The sequence below is a fragment of the Acipenser ruthenus genome, chromosome 56 (assembly GCF_902713425.1).
Source record: "Acipenser ruthenus chromosome 56, fAciRut3.2 maternal haplotype, whole genome shotgun sequence".
Taxonomy (NCBI): domain Eukaryota; kingdom Metazoa; phylum Chordata; class Actinopteri; order Acipenseriformes; family Acipenseridae; genus Acipenser; species Acipenser ruthenus.
The window spans coordinates 6,340,380-6,357,879 of record NC_081244.1 but is presented as its reverse complement, the minus strand read 5'-3'; the positions used below and the strand labels follow the sequence as shown (position 1 = coordinate 6,357,879).

The window sequence follows — 17,500 nt, the reverse complement described above, 5'->3', positions numbered from 1 at the left end:
GATCCAGCCCTCTGAAATGTCTTTATAATATACAGCACTAGACCCTGATATTGATGCGATCCAGCCCTCTGAAATGTCTTTATAATATACAGCACTAGACCCTGCTATTGATGTGATCCAGCTCTCTGAAATGTCTTTATAATATATAGCACTAGACCCTGATATTGATGTGATCCAGCCCTCTGAAATGTCTTTATAATATATAGCACTAGATCCTGATATTGATGCGATCCAGCCCTCTGAAATGTCTTTATAATATACAGCACTAGACCCTGATATTGATGCGATCCAGCCCTCTGAAATCTCATGTTAAGATCATTAGCAGTCCATGTATCCAGGCTGTATCCTCACTTGTTCTCTTCCTCTGCAGCCTCTCCCCGCTCTGGTCCAGTGTTCTCGATGCAGCCGGATACTCCTGACCGTCTCCAGGGTGTAACCGCCGGCAACCACCAGGGTCATCCCACACGGTATACATCAATTATTATTACCACAGTGGCAACCCCATCAAATTACCTTAAACACTTTCTACCTTAGCGTCTAAGACATGGGTAAGCTTGCTGGACCAACGGTTAGAGAAAGGGATCTCGATACCAGGAGGTTCAAATCCCGGCTCAGCCACTGACTCCCTGTGTGCGTGCGTGTGTGACCCTGAGCAAGTCACTTCACCTCCTTGTGCTCCGTCCTTCAGATGAGACGTCAAACAAACGAGCTCCTATTGGAAGTGACTCTGCAGCAGCAGCAGCAGCAGTTGTTGATGATGCAGAGTTCACCCCCCTAGTCTCTGTGAGTCGCTCTGGATAAAAGTGTCTGCTGAATGACTCGATAATAATAACAGTAAGAAGGTTTGTGTATTTTGCTGAGAGGGGCAAGTTAGAAACGTTTTTCTTATTTGTTTTTTAACAGCAGCGATGTTGTGTTGAAAATTATTTTTCAATGTGTTGGGTATCGGGTTCTGACGGGACTTGAAATGTCCAATTTACCAAAAGTTATGTAAAAAAAAAAAATAATAATAATTCTTAAGTGTACTCAATAAGGATTTTTTTTTTTAAATTGTATAACTTAATTTCGCGTTCTTCCGCTCGACGGAAATATTTCAGATCTGAGAGGGTGAGCGGACTCTTCTGTGCAGCCCAGCAGAATGCGTGTTATGCATTTACTCAAATCAAGAGTTATGGAGATTATTACACTTCGGAGTCACCTTTTCCACCTCGATGCTGTGTGGAAGAACTCTCTCTGCTCTCGTTTTGAGTGAAAATAATTTACCCGATTTTATCAGGGTTCGTCTGCAGGATTTTCAGCCAATAAACTGAATTTAAAAAAAAAAAAATGTATAAATAAAATTTGGTTCAACTGATGAAGGCACTGGAGCCCAAACGCTGGTCTGCTTCACTCGGTCTCTTCTAGTTTCAATCACACTGATGAAGGCACTGGAGCCCAAACGCTGGTCTGCTTGACTCGGTCTCTTCTAGTTTCAATCACACTGATGAAGGCGCTGGAGCCCAAACGCTGGTCTGCTTCACTCGGTCTCTTCTAGTTTCAATCACACTGATGAAGACACTAGAGCCCAAACGCTGGTCTGCTTGACTCGGTCTCTCCTAGTTTCAATCACACTGATGAAGGCACTGGAGCCCAAACGCTGGTCTGCTTGACTCGGTCTCTTCTAGTTTCAATAACACTGATGAAGGCACTGGAGCCCAAACGCTGGTCTGCTTGACTCGGTCTCTTCTAGTTTCAATCACACTGATGAAGGCACTGGAGCCCAAACGCTGGTCTGCTTGACTCGGTCTCTTCTAGTTTCAATCACACTGATGAAGGCACTGGAGCCCAAACGCTGGTCTGCTTGACTCGGTCTCTTCTAGTTTCAATAATCACACTGATGAAGGCACTGGAGCCCAAACGCTGGTCTGCTTGACTCGGTCTCTTCTAGTTTCAATCACACTGATGAAGGCACTAGAGCCCAAACGCTGGTCTGCTTGACTCGGTCTCTTCTAGTTTCAATCACACTGATGAAGGCACTGGAGCCCAAACGCTGGTCTGCTTGACTCGGTCTCTTCTAGTTTCAATCACACTGAACAGAACTCAGAAACATAATATTTCCTTTTATTTCTTCACACAGGAAAAAAAAAAAAAAAAAAAGCAAAACGATGCATTACAGTATACAGGGATTCATTTAAAGCTCTCCTGTTTAAAAGACAGACAGACAGACAGACAGGCAGACAGAGGCAGACGGAATTTCTATTCCAGTTCATTTTTAAAATCAATTCCCAGGTTTCCTGTTTCCTTTGAATCGATTCCCACACATCTCTGATCAGAATTGAAAATCCGCAGCATTCTGTTACAACAGAGCTTCGTCAGCAAATTCACTTCAAACTGAAATTCACTGTTTGTCAGTCAATGAAAAATTGACTTCAATTGAAAGCTGTTTAACAAAACCCAAACCCAAATACGACAACTTTGGGGAGGGAGGCTGTTCAGATAATAATTGGTTGTGTACGTATTAAAATCGTTTTGATTTATTAATAAAATACATTTTAAGTAGGTCCAGCTTTTAACAGGGAACATGGACTCTCTGAAAATCAGCCCCACACCAACCCTTAGAAAAGAGTCCCACAGTAAAAGCACAGCACAGTGTAATAAAGCATGTGGTAAAGCATAGGGAAGCATTGTAAAGCACAGAGAGGTCTGGTAAAGCATAGGGAAGCATTGTAAAGCACAGAGAGGTCTGGTAAAGCATAGGGAAGCATTGTAAAGCACAGAGAGGTCTGGTAAAGCATAGGGAAGCATTGTAAAGCACAGAGAGGTCTGGTAAAGCATAGGGAAGCATTGTAAAGCACAGAGAGGTGTGGTAAAGCATAGGGAAGCATTGTAAAGCACAGAGAGGTCTGGAAAAGCATAGGGAAGCATTGTAAAGCACCCCCCTCCTCTCCTCCTCCTCCTCCTCTCCCCCTCCTCTCCCCCTCCTCTCCCACCTTCTCTCTCTCTCTCCTCCCTCTCTCCTCTCCTCTTTACTCATGTTGCTCAGCGCTGGCCCCCCCTCCTGTCACACTTTTAAACAGCCCCCTCCCTCTCAATCCGAACCCTTTTTTTTGGGTGGATGACGCTGCGGTCGAGGGGGTGCCCCCTTTCTTTGCCGGGGTCCCCCCGGGGGTCTCGCTGGGTTTGGGGGGTTCCTGTTTTAGAGACAGCAGCTCCTTGAACACGGAATTCATCTGCTTCGTAACGTCCTGAGAGAGAAGAGAACAAACAGCCATCCTGTTAGTGTGTGTGTGTGTACAGTGTGTGTGTGTGTGTGTGTATAGTGTGTGTGTGTGTGTGTGTACAGTGTGTGTGTGTGTGTGTGTGTGTGTGTGTGTATAGTGTGTGTGTGTGTGTGTGTAGTGTGTGTGTGTGTGTGTGTGTGTGTAGTGTGTGTAGTGTGTGTGTATAGTGTGTGTATATAGTGTGTGTGTGTAGCATGTGTGTGCTGGTCTGTGTGGCTCTATCTCGGTCTCTATGTTTTGGCGTCTCTCACCTTGTCCAGCTGCACTGTATGCTGGTCCTGGCCGCTCCTCGCCCCGTGTCTCCCCAAGGGGGCGCTCAATCCCAGCACAGTGTCCGGAGTGTTGAGCCTTTCCTGGGACCTGAACACAGAAACAGCATGAGGGGGGTCGGCACTGTCTGTCTGCTAGAAGAACGTGAGAGGCTGTCAGGCTGGCTGTGTCGCTCCCTCTGCTTACCTGTCCAGGGGTGCGAGGAGGCGCCCCTGTGGAGGGAAGGGGGACCCCGGGAAGGGCAGGCGGGGGGGCTCGATGAAGGGGGAGGTCAGTTTTCGGATGGGGCTGCTGCCGCTCCTCTTGCGGGGCAGCGAGGCGCTGTCCGAGTTCACACACATCCTGGGGGAGGCAGGGGGAGAGAAATACAGAGAGATTAGCCTGTGTTACACTGTGTGCTGCTCTAGCCTGTGTTGCACCCTGTGCTGCTCTAGCCTGTGTTGCACTCTGTGCTGCTCTAGCCTGTGTTACACCCTGTGCTGCTCTAGCCTGTGTTGCACTCTGTGCTGCTCTATCCTGTGTTGCACTCTGTGTTACCTGCTCCCTGCCTCTCCCTTGGGCTCCTCAGACAGGTTGCTGACGCTCGCTGCTGTCCCCTCCAGCTCCAACCTCCTCGCAGTGCTGCAAGAAACACAGGGCAGGGAATGAAATACTGCAGTAAAATACTACAGTAAAATATCACAAACACACAGACAGAAACACAATGAATGAAAGACACACACACACAGACAGACACACCAAGAGACACTGACACATACACACATACACACTCTAAGACTCTCCCCTGTTCGGTATGGTTCAATATGGTTCAGTGTGGTTCAGTATGGTTCAGTATGGGTTTGTATGGTTCAGTGTGGTTCAGTATGGTTCAGTATGGGTCTGTACGGTTCGGTATCGCTGTGGGTTTTGACTCACGCTTCAGGCAGGCTGATGTACTTGTGAGGGATGAGCCCCTTGGTCCCGCCCAGCTCCCCTCTCCACCAATCAGCAGAGGCCTTGCTGTGCAGCAGCATAGTGTCTCCCTTCTTGAATGACAGCTCCTGGGGTGAACGGCCGGAGTAATCAAACAGGGCGACAGCCTCGGCGCAGTCCAGCTCTGATAGGAGAGATAATCAATCATCAATCATCAATACACATCCCTGTGCCTCTCGCTCTCTGTCTGTCTATCTGTCTGTCAGTCTGTCTCTCTCAGTCCCTGTGCCTCTCGCTCTCTGTCAGTCTGTCTCTCTCTCACCTTCCTCGCTGGTGGGCGGGTCAGGTAGATTTCCTTCTTGCTCCAGGTCACACTCCTCCGCGATGGTCTCAGGCAGGGTGCTGTCACTGCGGAGAGAGAGAGGGAATGAGAGAGAGGAGAGGGAGAGAGAGAGAGGAGAGAGAGGGAGAGAGGTAGAGAGGGGAGAGAGAGGTAGAGAGGGAGAGAGAGAGGGAGAGAGGGAGAGGGAGAGAGAGAGACAGAGGGGAGAGGGAGAGAGAGAGAGAGAGAGAGGGAGAGAGAGAGAGAGGGAGAGGGAGAGAGAGACAGAGGGGAGAGAGAGAGAGAGACAGAGGGGAGAGGGAGAGGGAGAGAGAGACAGAGGGGAGAGGGAGAGAGAGAGAGAGACAGAGGGGAGAGGGAGAGAGAGAGAGAGCTCCTCTGAGTAAAAAATACAAATACAAATTCAAATGTTCTTATATTACAAGTACAGTATTGCCAAAGAAATTTATAACACAACAAATAAACATGACACATCATGAGCAGAACAGAACTGCACCTCTCCCCCCCTCCCCACTGACTGGGCGTCACACACTATCTCTTAGGCTGCGGCAGGCGGACACATATTTGGCTGCTTTCACAAGATACTCTTTCATGAGGGACAGTGCAGAACAGTATACACAGCACAGCAGTAGCTGAGAGACCCCCTCACCAGTACTCCTCCTCCCCAGACATGCACTTTTCATATAGGGGTCCCTCCAGCTCCCGCGCCCCGGGGAATATCTTCTCATGGTACGCGATGATGGTCTTCACCGCCTCGTTTACGTGGGGCTGGACCGACACCGCGTCCTGATCCGGAGGCACCGCCACCAGGGTGGGTCCGAAACACACAGCCAGGTTGTGGGGGTTCATCATGTTCTCATCGCTGTACTGAGAGAGGCTAGAGGGAGAGAGGGGAAGGGGAGGGAGGGAAGGGGGAGGGGGAGAGGGGAGAAGGGGGAGGGAGAGGGGAGGGAGAGAGGGGAGAGGGGAGAGGGGAGGGGAGAGGGAGAGGGGAGGGGGAGAGGGGGATAGGGGAGGGGAGAGGGGGAGAGGGGAGAGGGAGAGGAAGAGGGGAGGGGGAGAGGGGAGGGGAGAGGGGAGAGGGGCTATTATGGCAAGCAGTGAAGTAAAATATTACAATATTATGATACATGTCCTCAGGTCCTGGTTTGTGTGCTGCACTTAAAACTATTGGAGGGTTTGTAAAGTATTGTCAGGGTTTGTAAAGTACTGCGTAGTGTTTGTAAAGTATTGGATAGGGGTTTGTAAAGTATTGGGCAGGGTTTGTAAAGTATTGGGCAGGGTTTGTAAAGTATTGGGTGGGGGTTGTAAAGTATTGGATAGGGTTTGTAAAGTATTGGATAAGGGTTTGTAAAGTATTGTCAGGGTTTGTAAAGTATTGGGCAGGGTTTGTAAAGTATTGGGTGGGGGTTTGTAAAGTATCGGGTAGTGTTTGTAAAGTATTGGGCAGCGTTTGTAAAGTGTCTGTAAAGCACTGGCGAAGGTTTGCGGTTTGGAAACTCAGAGACTCACTGGTTGAGGAATGCGAAGAGGAATCTCATGACCACGAGCACAGCCTGAGGGAAGCTGCCCACAACCTTCTTGATGTGACACGCACGCTCCAGCTTGTTCTCAATCTCTGAAAAACACCAGAAACCACACGGTCTGTACACAGGGAGGGGAATGAGACTCCCATTACACAGCAGCTTCACCCCTGACAAGTTTTACTATGAGCTTGATCTGCCACAGTGTAGACTTGACAAGCTCAGAGCTGGAACCAGCTCCCCAGTAATGTTGTTGAAGCTGACACCCTGGGATCCTTCAAGAAGCTGCTTGATGAGATTCTGGGATCAATAAGCTACTAACAACCAAACGAGCAAGATGGGCCGAATGGGGCCTCCTCTCGTTTGGAAACTTTCTTATGTTCTTTATAGTAAAACCAGCCGGACTCACGGACACACTCCATCAATTCCTGGAATTTCTCCTGTGGGAAGAGCGGCTTCTCCAGGCCTCGGAAGTAGAGCTTCAGCACCCCGGCCACCGAGTCGATATCGCGATCAGTCGAGTCAGTGAGGGGGTCCTCTCCTGCACAACGAGACAGTCTGAGGGGCCAACGCAGCTACACAACACAACCACACAACACAAACCTGTCCAGACCACGCTTGTAAATCTCCTGATCCGCCCCTCCCTGCTCTGCCCTGGACTCCCCTGAGCTCAGCACCACGTTACTGGACCCTCAGCTGATGCGCTATCCCTGCACTGCTAACATGTCACTGCAGATATAACTCGCTGTCATCCGAACTTGTTGCACCCTTGTTCATATTTGTACCTACTGTAAACTACACTGTATTTAAATACGAATCTTGCTCCATAACACCTGTAAGTCACCTTCGATAAAGGCGTCTGCCAAACAAATAAATAAATAATTAATAATAACTACACAACAGAATAGCAATGAAAGAGCTCAACACAATGACACAACAGCACAGCATTGGGGGTGGGGTGAGTTTGGGGGTACGCACCTCTCTCGAAGGCGTTCCTGATCTCGTTCACCTCCGACTGTGACCCTGGGACCCGGAAAATGCCCTCGTGGTGCAGCCCTGTGAGAAAACAGCACAGAAGCACCCAGGTAATACTTTTTAATATGCTTTATCAGACCCCTCTGTGCTTTACAATGCTTCCCTATGCTTTACCAGACCTCTCTGTGCTTTACAATGCTTCCCTATGCTTTACCAGACCCCTCTGTGCTTTACAATGCTTCCGTATGCTTTACCAGACCTCTCTGTGCTTTACAATGCTTCCCTATGCTTTACCAGACCTCTCTGTGCTTTACAATGCTTCCCTATGCTTTACCAGACCTCTCTGTGCTTTACAATGCTTCCCTATGCTTTACCAGACCCCTCTGTGCTTTACAATGCTTCCCTATGCTTTACCAGACCTCTTTGTGCTTTACAATGCTTCCCTATGCTTTACCAGACCTCTCTGTGCTTTACAATGCTTCCCTATGCTTTACCAGACCTCTCTGTGCTTTACAATGCTTCCCTATGCTTTACCAGACCTCTCTGTGTTTTACAATGCTTCCCTATGCTTTACCAGACCTCTCTGTGCTTTACAATGCTTCCCTGTGCTTGACCATGCCTTCACTGGGCTGTATCACACTTTGCTGTTCAGTGTGGGGAGGTTTTCTACAGGCAGTGGCTCACCGTGCAGGTTAATGAACCGAATGCAGCTCTCCACCACTAGAGGGATCAGTTGACCAGAGCTCTGATTGAGGGAGAGAAACACAAAGAGCATGATTGATTAATATTCCTGGCCGGGGAGCAGCCTCTTCACACTGTATCACAGGCATCAGGAGAAGCACTGATCAGATTCTGAAGTTATTTAGCATCAGCTATTGAGAATATGAAACTGTGTGGATATTAGGAGGTGTCTGTCTGTTACATTTTTATATGTATCTTGATAACAGAAGTTATCCCACAAACTGTAAATCCGTCATTTTACTGTAGTTTACCACAAGACTTACACCTTACACTCTGTCCTTATGAAGGTCTTCAATACCACGTCTCCAGACTGTCACTAAACTGTTCCCTGCTGATTCCTATTCTGTACTGTTCTGTAGATGCTGTTGATAAACGCTGCTTCTTCCTCACACTGCCAGCTCCGCTTGTGAATGTATTTTGATTTACATGAGTTTGCATTCACATTACATGTGACAACAGTTTTAAAAAAAAACAACACATAACAGAATGGACTCTCTCAAAGCAGCTCAAAGCCAGGTACACAGACTGAGAGAAAAGTCACAGAACTCAATACTGGGGGAGCAACCAAACCCATTGAATTTATTTTCTACTGCAGACGCTGAGAAAGACTTCTAGTGGAAACGTTTTTCAATATGCTTGCTTCCCTATGCTTTCCCATACTTCTCTGTGCTTTACAATGCTTCCCTATGCTTTACCAGACCTCTCTGTGCTTTACAATGCTTCCCTATGCTTTACCAGACCTCTCTGTGCTTTACGATGCTTCCCTATGCTTTACCAGACCTCTCTGTGCTTTACAATGCTTCCCTATGCTTTACCAGACCTCTCTGTGCTTTACGATGCTTCCCTATGCTTTACCGCACCTCTCTGTGCTTTACAATGCTTCCCTATGCTTTACCAGACCTCTCTGTGCTTTACAATGCTTCCCTATGCTTTACCAGACCTCTCTGTACTTTACAATGCTTCCCTATGCTTTACCAGACCTCTCTGTGCTTTACAATGCTTCCCTATGCTTTACCAGACCTCTCTGTGCTTTACAATGCTTCCCTATGCTTTACCAGACCTCTCTGTACTTTACAATGCTTCCCTATGCTTTACCAGACCTCTCTGTGCTTTACAATGCTTCCCTATGCTTTACCAGACCTCTCTGTGCTTTACAATGCTTCCCTATGCTTTACCAGACCGCTCTGTGCTTTACAATGCTTCCATATGCTTTACCAGACCTCTCTGTGCTTTACAATGCTTCCCTATGCTTTACCGCACCTCTCTGTGCTTTACAATGCTTCCCTATGCTTTACCAGACCTCTCTGTGCTTTACAATGCTTTCCTATGCTTTACCAGACCTCTCTGTGCTTTACAATGCTTCCCTATGCTTTACCACACCTCTGTGCTTTATTACAGTTTGATGTGCTTTTATGTGGGGTAAACCTGTATATAAATGAACTCCTTAGATACTAATTCGCACAGATTGTGAGAGTGCAAGTTTGTTTTTTATCTACCTGAGTTCTAGACATGCGTCTCCACCTCCTGACAGAGACAGGCAGCAGAGGAGAGAGGGACAGACAAGTGGAGACAGTTAGGGGACAGACAGGCAGAGACAGAGACACAGAGAGAGCTGAATTAAAGAGAAGCTGTGAGAGTTACTGCAGTGCTGGAGAAGCTGTGAGAGTTACTGTAGTGCTGAAGAAGCTGTGAGAGTTACTGTAGTGCTGGAGAAGCTGTGAGAGTTACTGCAGTGCTGGAGAAGCTGTGAGAGTTACTGCAGCGCTGGAGAAGCTGTGAGAGTTACTGCAGCGCTGGAGAAGCTGTGAGAGTTACTGCAGCGCTGGAGAAGCTGTGAGAGTTACTGTAGTGCTGGAGAAGCTGTGAGAGTTACTGTAGTGCTGGAGAAGCTGTGAGAGTTACTGCAGTGCTGGAGAAGCTGTGAGAGTTACTGCAGTGCTGGAGAAGCTGTGAGAGTTACTGCAGCGCTGGAGAAGCTGTGAGAGTTACTGCAGCGCTGGAGAAGCTGTGAGAGTTACTGTAGTGCTGGAGAAGCTGTGAGAGTTACTGCAGCAGCGCTGGAGAAGCTGTGAGAGTTACTGCAGCAGCTCTGAAGAAGCTGTGAGAGTTACTGCAGCAGCGCTTGAGAAGCTGTGAGAGTTACTGCAGTGCTGGAGAAGCTGTGAGAGTTACTGCAGCAGCTCTGAAGAAGCTGTGAGAGTTACTGCAGCAGCGCTTGAGAAGCTGTGAGAGTTACTGCAGCAGCTCTGAAGAAGCTGTGAGAGTTACTGCAGCAGCGCTTGAGAAGCTGTGAGAGTTACTGCAGCAGCGCTTGAGAAGCTGTGAGAGTTACTGCAGTGCTGGAGAAGCTATGAGAGTTACTGCAGTGCTGGGAGAGGGGGTCGGGGGTACCTCCACAAACTGCTGCAGGTCCCCAGTAAAGAGTTTGTGGTTGTACTGGGAGCACGGCCGCTGCTTTCTGACACGCAGAGACCTGCTGGAGCACTGGAGCCTGAAACCAGCAAACAGAGTGAGGCATCGATCACAACACACAACACAATGACATCACAACACACAACACAACACAATGACATCACAACAAGATAATGACATCACAACAACACAATAACATTACAACACAATGACAACACGACACAATGACATCACAACACACAACACAATGACATCACAACAAGACAATGACATCACAACACAATGACATTACAACACAATGACATCACAACAGCACAATGACACAACATCACAATGACATCACAACAACACCATGGCATCACAACACAACAACATAATGACACAACAACACGACCAAACTTAATAGAATTAAAGAGACCATCCGCACTGCAATACTGCAGTAACACTGCAGGCCAGCTTCTCACCTGGAGGGGTTGCTGTCGATCGCTTCAGCTGAGACAGCGCCGTGGAAACAAAAAGAAACACAAAGAACTTTAGAATCACACTGTGATAATGCACTGCAATATAGAATCACACTGTGATAATGCACTGCAATACAGAATCACACTGTGATAATGCACTGCAATACAGAATCACACTGTGATAATGCACTGCAATACAGAATCACACTGTGATAATGCACTGCAATACAGAATCACACTGTGATAATGCACTGCAATACAGAATCACACTGTGATAATGCACTGCAATATAGAATCACACTGTGATAATGCACTGCAATACAGAATCACACTGTGATAATGCACTGCAATATAGAATCACACTGTGATAATGCACTGCAATACAGAATCACACTGTGATAATGCACTGCAATATAGAATTACACTGTGATAATGCACTGCAATACAGAATTACAGTGCAGAATTACCTAGACTGCAAGGTGCCACTGTATGATTCCATACTGTGCTAGACTATACTCTTCAAGACTATACTGTACTGTGCTAGATTATGCTATACTAGACTGTTCTATATAATACTGCGCTAGACTGTGCTAGACAATACTGTTCTAGACTATATTGTACTGTGCTAGACTAGACTGTTCTATGTTACACTGTGCTAGAATATACTAGACTATATTGTGTTATATTTTACTGTGCTAGACTAGACTATACTAGACTATGCTGTGCTGTGCTACACTAGACTGTGCTGTACTGTGCTGTACTGTGCTGTACTCTGCTATACTGCAGGGAGGGGATGACCTTTCTCGATGGCCTCTTTGAGGAGGTCGTGTTTGGCTTGCAGTTTAGAGATCAGGCTGCTTCCACTGAGATACTCCTTCACTTTCTGAAACAGAGAGACAAGCACACAGAACACTAAAATACTGCAGAAACAGAAATCTCTCTGCTGATTGGCTCGGCCGCGCCTTGTTGCCGGGTGGATCGGAGCCCGGAAGTTGCAGGGGCTCGTCTGATTGGCCTTCTCCCTTACTCACTGTAAAGTAGAAGCTCTCAGTCTCCTGCTGATTGGCTCGCCTCTTGGCAATGTTGGGTTTGTTGCCGGGCGGATCGGAGCCTGAGCTCTTGACGGGCTCTGCCGATTGGCTGGTTTGGAGGGAGTCGGGAGAGCTGTAGTCTTCAATGCTGAACGAGTCCAGCAGGGCTCTGAGTGTCGCCTTCAGGGTCTTATTGACCTGAGAGGAGAGGACAGGAGAGGAGAGGAGAGTGAGTTATTATGGAGGTAATACTGAGTTAATACTGCAGACACACACACAGCTGTCCCCTCACCTCCTCCGTCTCCAGGCTCACGCTGGACAGACGGGATTGCAGCTGCTGGAACCGAGTCACCAGCTCGTTCCTCACCTGGGCCTCCGCGCTCACCACGCACACCTGAGGGAAGAGAGAGAGAGACACACAGGTGAGAGAGACGCACAGGTGAGAGAGAGACACAGGTGAGAGAGACGCACAGGTGAGAGAGAGACACAGGTGAGAGAGAGACACAGGTGAGAGAGATGCACAGGTGAGAGAGAGACGCACAGGTGAGAGAGACACACAGGTGAGAGAGAGACACAGGTGAGAGAGACGCACAGGTGAGAGAGAGACACAGGTGAGAGAGAGACACAGGTGAGAGAGATGCACAGGTGAGAGAGATGCACAGGTGAGAGAGACGCACAGGTGAGAGAGAAGCACAGGTGAGAGAGATGCACAGGTGAGAGAGACGCACAGGTGAGAGAGAGACACACAGGTGAGAGAGATGCACAGGTGAGAGAGACGCACAGGTGAGAGAGATGCACAGGTGAGAGAGACACACAGGTGAGAGAGATGCACAGGTGAGAGAGACGCACAGGTGAGAGAGAGAAGAGAGAGACACACAGGTGAGAGAGACACACAGGTGAGAGAGACGCACAGGTGAGAGAGATGCACAGGTGAGAGAGATGCACAGGTGAGAGAGAGAAGAGAGAGACACACAGGTGAGAGAGACACATAGGTGAGAGAAATGAGAGATACACAAGGAAGAGACAGAGAGGTGAGAGAGAAGAGAGACGGACAGGTAAGAGAGACACAGGTGAGAGAGGAGAGAGATACACCCGAGACACACACACACACACACACACACACAGGTGAGAGATCTCTCTTCATTACCTGGTCCCCCTCGTGCGGCTGGTATTCGAAGCGGAAGGGCAGGCAGAAGGCTGTGTGGTTCATCTCCAGAATCTTCTTCTGATCACCGGAGGGGTCCAGCCCCTGCACCGCCCCCTCCAGCACTCCCAGGGCCTCCTGCTGGGACTGCTGCATCCGGGACTGGGCAGAGAGGTACAGCCGCAGGGTCACCCCCAGGGAGAGGTGGAACCCCAGATCACAGCACTGTGCAGAGGGGAGGGAGGGAGGGAGGGAGAGAGAGAGGGGGAAGGGAGAGAGGGAGAGGGGAGAGAGGGGAGAGAGAGGGGAGAGAGGAAGAGAGGGGGGAGAGAGGGGAGAGAGAGGGGAGAGAAGGGGGAGAGGGGAGAGGAGAGAGGAGAGAGGGAGAGAGGGAGAGAGGGGGGAGAGAGAGGGAGAGAGGGAGAGGGAGAGGGAGGGAGAGAGAGGGAGAGGGAGAGGGAGGGAGAGGGAGGGAGAGAGAGGGGAGAGAGGGGAGGGAGGGAGAGAGAGGGGAGAGGGAGAGGGGAGGGAGAGAGGAGAGAGGGAGAGGGAGGGAGAGAGAGGGGAGAGAGGGAGAGGTCTTTCAGAACTATCTTAGGTTTCCTATCTACAGCTCTGGGCAAAAGTTTTGCAGCACCCAGAATAAAAACTCTACCGGAAGCCATAATAGCAGCACAGTGAGTATTTCATGAGAGATTTGGATTTGGATTTGATTTTGTCAGTATATGGAAAACTCTGAAAGGCTGGTGTGTAATTCAATATGTTAACAAGGGAACATTATTCAGCAGCTTTCATTGGACTCTATGAAGCTGAGGGAGTTCATTCTATATAGAGGGTGTGTAATTCAATATGTTAACAAGGGAACATTATTCAGCAGCTTTCATTGGACTCTATGAAGCTGAGGGAGTTCATTCTATATAGAGGGTGTGGAATTCAATATGTTAACAAGGGAACATTATTCAGCAGCTTTCATTGGACTCTATGAAGCTGAGGGAGTTCATTCTATATAGAGGGTGTGTAATTCAATATGTTAACAAGGGAACATTATTCAGCAGCTTTCATTGGACTCTATGAAGCTGAGGGAGTTCATTCTATATAGAGGGTGTGTGATTCAATATGTTAACAAGGGGACATTATTCAGCAGCTTTCATTGGACTCTATGAAGCTGAGGGAGTTCATTCTATATAGAGGGGGTGGAATTCAATATGTTAACAAGGGAACATTATTCAGCAGCTAAAAAAAGTTTTGCATCCCCCTATAGAATGAATCAAAAATTGTTCAGTTCTGTCTGTGTGGTTACGAGGTGTGGGTGGGGGGGGGGGGGTGACCAATAACCAATAACCAATCACAGACCCGGCCGTTGCCACAGCGACAGGAAGGAAGTGAGGTAGAGGAAGTGGGGGCGGTCTGACTCAAACCTCGCATCTCTGCTAATGGTTTTTTGAGTACAAACGTGGAGCTTTGATTCTCAGAGAACAGAGAGTGAGAGAGAGGGAGAAAGAGAGAGAAAGGGAGGAGGGGGGGAGAGAGGGGTGCATTTCCGCTATTGAAACCCTGTCAGTGAACAGGCCAGTGCCCTATTTTGTGCGAGAGGTGTTCAGGGATGGGAATCAGACTCCCGTTGCACAGCAGTGTGATCCAGTCCTGGTTTCACTGGGAGTTTAATAATCAGACACACCTGAGCTTGTTAGCTAGACACACTGGGGGCTGATCAAGCTGGTAGTAAAACCTGGACTGGGCGACACTGCTGTGCAATGGGAGTCGTGTTGCCCCCCCCCCCCCCTCACAGGGTCGGGTGGGGGCGTGTGTGGGCGTCATTAACCCCTTGCTGACTCACGTCTATCAGGCTGCACACGTCCTGCAGGTAGTATTTATTCATGGCTGCGTTGGCAGCGGCCAGGTTCAGCAGGTAGTCGTTACGAGCCTTCGTGCATTTCAGCTTGTTCTCCAGGAACTTAGACTGCCTCTGAGGAGAGAGACACACAGAGAGAGAGAGACACACAGTTTCAATCACACTGATGAAGGCACTGGAGCCCAAACGCTGGTCTGCTTGACTCGGTCTCTTCTAGTTTCAATAATAACACTGATGAAGGCACTGGAGCCCAAACGCTGGTCTGCTTGACTCGGTCTCTTCTAGTTTCATCTACAGTCACAGTAAAACAGGTTCCAATGAAAACATTTTGAGGTGTTCTTTTTTACCTTTTCTTTGAGCCTCTCCATCTTCTTCACGGAGCTCGACCGCTGCTGCTTGGCGTCAGCGCCTGATTGGCTGAGCCCCGGGTCAGCTGACTTGCCCATGTGACGTTCCTCCAGCTTCTCTGCTTCTTTCAGCTTCCCCTCTGCGCTCATGCTGTCCGTGTGGTACTGATGATAGGTCCTCATAGCCTGAGACACAATGACACACACACTGTCAACCACAGCCCCCTACAGGATGAACACACTGCGCTGCAGAGAAGTCGAACGAAACCCGCTGAATAATGAAGTCTTCATGGGGTTCAGTGCGGGGGGGTTCAATACATACTGTCTGAAGCTCGCTAGTCACTTTGAGCAGCTCTTCCTGCATCTGCAGACCGATGTCTTTGCTCTGCAAGAGAGAGAGAGAGAGAGAGAGGGACCGGTCAGAGGATCACGCAGGACGCTGAGAGAGAGAGAGATACAGAGAGAGAGAGAGAGAGAGAGAGAGAGAGAGAGAGAGAGAGAGAGAGAGAGAGAGAGAGAGACCGGTCAGAGGATCACGCAGGATGCTGAGAGAGAGAGAGAGAGATACAGAGAGAGAGAGAGAGAGAGAGAGAGGGGGGGACCGGTCAGAGGATCAAGCAGGACGCTGAGAGACAGAGAGAGAGAGAGAGGGACCGGTCAGAGGATCACGCAGGACGCTGAGCTGAGAAAGAGAGAGAGATACAGAGAGAGAGAGAGAAGGGGAGAGTGACCGGTCAGAGCATCACGCAGCACACTGAGAGAGAGAGAGAGAGAGACAGAGAGAGAGAGAGAGAGGGACCGGTCAGAGGATCATGCAGGATGCTGAGCTGAGAGAACGGGAGCATTTCATGAGTTATCAGGTTACAAAGAGTGCTGTATCAGTTGGGAACAAATCCGTTTCTGCTCCCCAAGCTGCGGCACTCTCTTCAGGAGGTGTGTCCCGGCACGGGGAGGCCTGCTGTACCTTCTTGGACAGGCGGCCGGTGTCCTCTGTGATGTGACAGAGCCTCACAGCTGTGCTGTTGCTGTAGGTGTCGCTCAGGGCTGCGTGTTCCCGGCTCTCTTGTCTGGTGTGGTTCAGGATAAGGTGCCAGCAGCTCACTGAAGAGAGGAGGTCCTGCTCCTTCCTGGGGGGTGAAAGAGAGAGAGGAGAGGGGGGGATTAAACAGGGGCAAACTTCTCAGCCCCCTTAGAAACGTTTACCACTGTGCTTCACCAGACCTCTCTGTGCTTTACAATGCTTCCCTATGCTTTACCAGACCTCTCTGTGCTTTACAATGCATCCCTATGCTTTACCAGACCTCTCTGTGCTTTACAATGCTTCCCTATGCTTTACCAGACCTCTCTGTGCTTTACAATGCTTCCCTATGCTTTACCAGACCTCTCTGTGCTTTACAATGCTTCCCTATGCTTTACCATACCTCTCTGTGCTTTACAATGCTTCCCTATGCTTTACCAGACCTCTCTGTGCTTTACAATGCTTCCCTATGCTTTACCAGACCTCTCTGTGCTTTACAATGCTTCCCTATGCTTTACCACACCTCTCTGTGCTTTACAATGCTTCCCTATGCTTTACCAGACCTCTCTGTGCTTTACAATGCTTCCCTATGCTTTACCAGACCTCTCTGTGCTTTACAATGCTTCCCTATGCTTTACCAGACCTCTCTGTGCTTTACAATGCTTCCCTATGCTTTACCAGACCTCTCTGTGCTTTACAATGCTTCCCTATGCTTTACCAGACCTCTCTGTGCTTTACAATGCTTCCCTATGGTGTGGTAAAGCATAGGGAAGCATTGTAAAGCCAGTAGACTTACCTTTGACCTGAGTCTCATATTCAGCAATAGTGCCTTTCTCCTTTCTCAGCTTGACGTGTGAAGACATGGCTGGAACGCCCGTCCGTCCGTCTGTCTGACTGTCTGTCCGTCTCCACTGGTTCTCTTCTGAGTTTGATTACCAGCCTCTCCTTCTAAAAAAAATAAAAACAAAACAAAACATATATACAGCGCTAGACCCTGATATTGATGCGATCCAGCCCTCTGAAATGTCTTTATAATATACAGCGCTAGACCCTGATATTGATGCGATCCAGCCCTCTGAAATGTCTTTATAATATATAGCACTAGACCCTGATATTGATGCGATCCAGCCCTCTGAAATGTCTTTATAATATACAGCGCTAGACCCTGATATTGATGCGATCCAGCCCTCTGAAATGTCTTTATAATATAC

The 17,500-nt window shown here is 48.7% G+C and overlaps 1 protein-coding gene across 10 annotated transcripts in view; it reads right to left on the bottom strand.

Moving 5' to 3' along the window:
* Positions 1 to 1,891: 1,891 nt before the first annotated feature.
* LOC131724726 (SLIT-ROBO Rho GTPase-activating protein 3-like) overlaps positions 1,892 to 17,500 on the bottom strand; it is a 19,298-nt gene continuing 3,689 nt past the window's right edge. For 3 of the 10 annotated variants that reach the window (XM_059017393.1, XM_059017392.1, XM_059017394.1), the window contains 22 exons: positions 17,086 to 17,237; positions 16,236 to 16,398; positions 15,594 to 15,656; positions 15,272 to 15,457; positions 14,910 to 15,038; positions 13,076 to 13,297; positions 12,221 to 12,322; positions 11,929 to 12,126; positions 11,696 to 11,780; positions 10,901 to 10,928; positions 10,416 to 10,515; positions 7,968 to 8,028; positions 7,287 to 7,364; positions 6,718 to 6,849; positions 6,298 to 6,403; positions 5,435 to 5,662; positions 4,765 to 4,850; positions 4,446 to 4,626; positions 4,068 to 4,151; positions 3,717 to 3,872; positions 3,512 to 3,620; positions 1,892 to 3,224 (listed from right to left, as the gene is read on the bottom strand). In XM_059017393.1, coding sequence (XP_058873376.1) covers positions 3,006 to 3,224; positions 3,512 to 3,620; positions 3,717 to 3,872; positions 4,068 to 4,151; positions 4,446 to 4,626; positions 4,765 to 4,850; positions 5,435 to 5,662; positions 6,298 to 6,403; positions 6,718 to 6,849; positions 7,287 to 7,364; positions 7,968 to 8,028; positions 10,416 to 10,515; positions 10,901 to 10,928; positions 11,696 to 11,780; positions 11,929 to 12,126; positions 12,221 to 12,322; positions 13,076 to 13,297; positions 14,910 to 15,038; positions 15,272 to 15,457; positions 15,594 to 15,635 — 2,532 coding nt within the window. In that variant the 5' untranslated portion in view covers positions 15,636 to 15,656; positions 16,236 to 16,398; positions 17,086 to 17,237 and the 3' untranslated portion in view covers positions 1,892 to 3,005. Of the gene's footprint in view, positions 3,225 to 3,511; positions 3,621 to 3,716; positions 3,873 to 4,067; positions 4,152 to 4,445; positions 4,627 to 4,764; positions 4,851 to 5,434; positions 5,663 to 6,297; positions 6,404 to 6,717; positions 6,850 to 7,286; positions 7,365 to 7,967; positions 8,029 to 9,520; positions 9,549 to 10,415; positions 10,516 to 10,900; positions 10,929 to 11,695; positions 11,781 to 11,928; positions 12,127 to 12,220; positions 12,323 to 13,075; positions 13,298 to 14,909; positions 15,039 to 15,271; positions 15,458 to 15,593; positions 15,657 to 16,235; positions 16,399 to 17,085; positions 17,238 to 17,500 lie in introns of those variants that run through there. The other 7 variants (XM_059017396.1, XM_059017395.1, XR_009320295.1 and 4 more) reach the window with 7 other exon arrangements.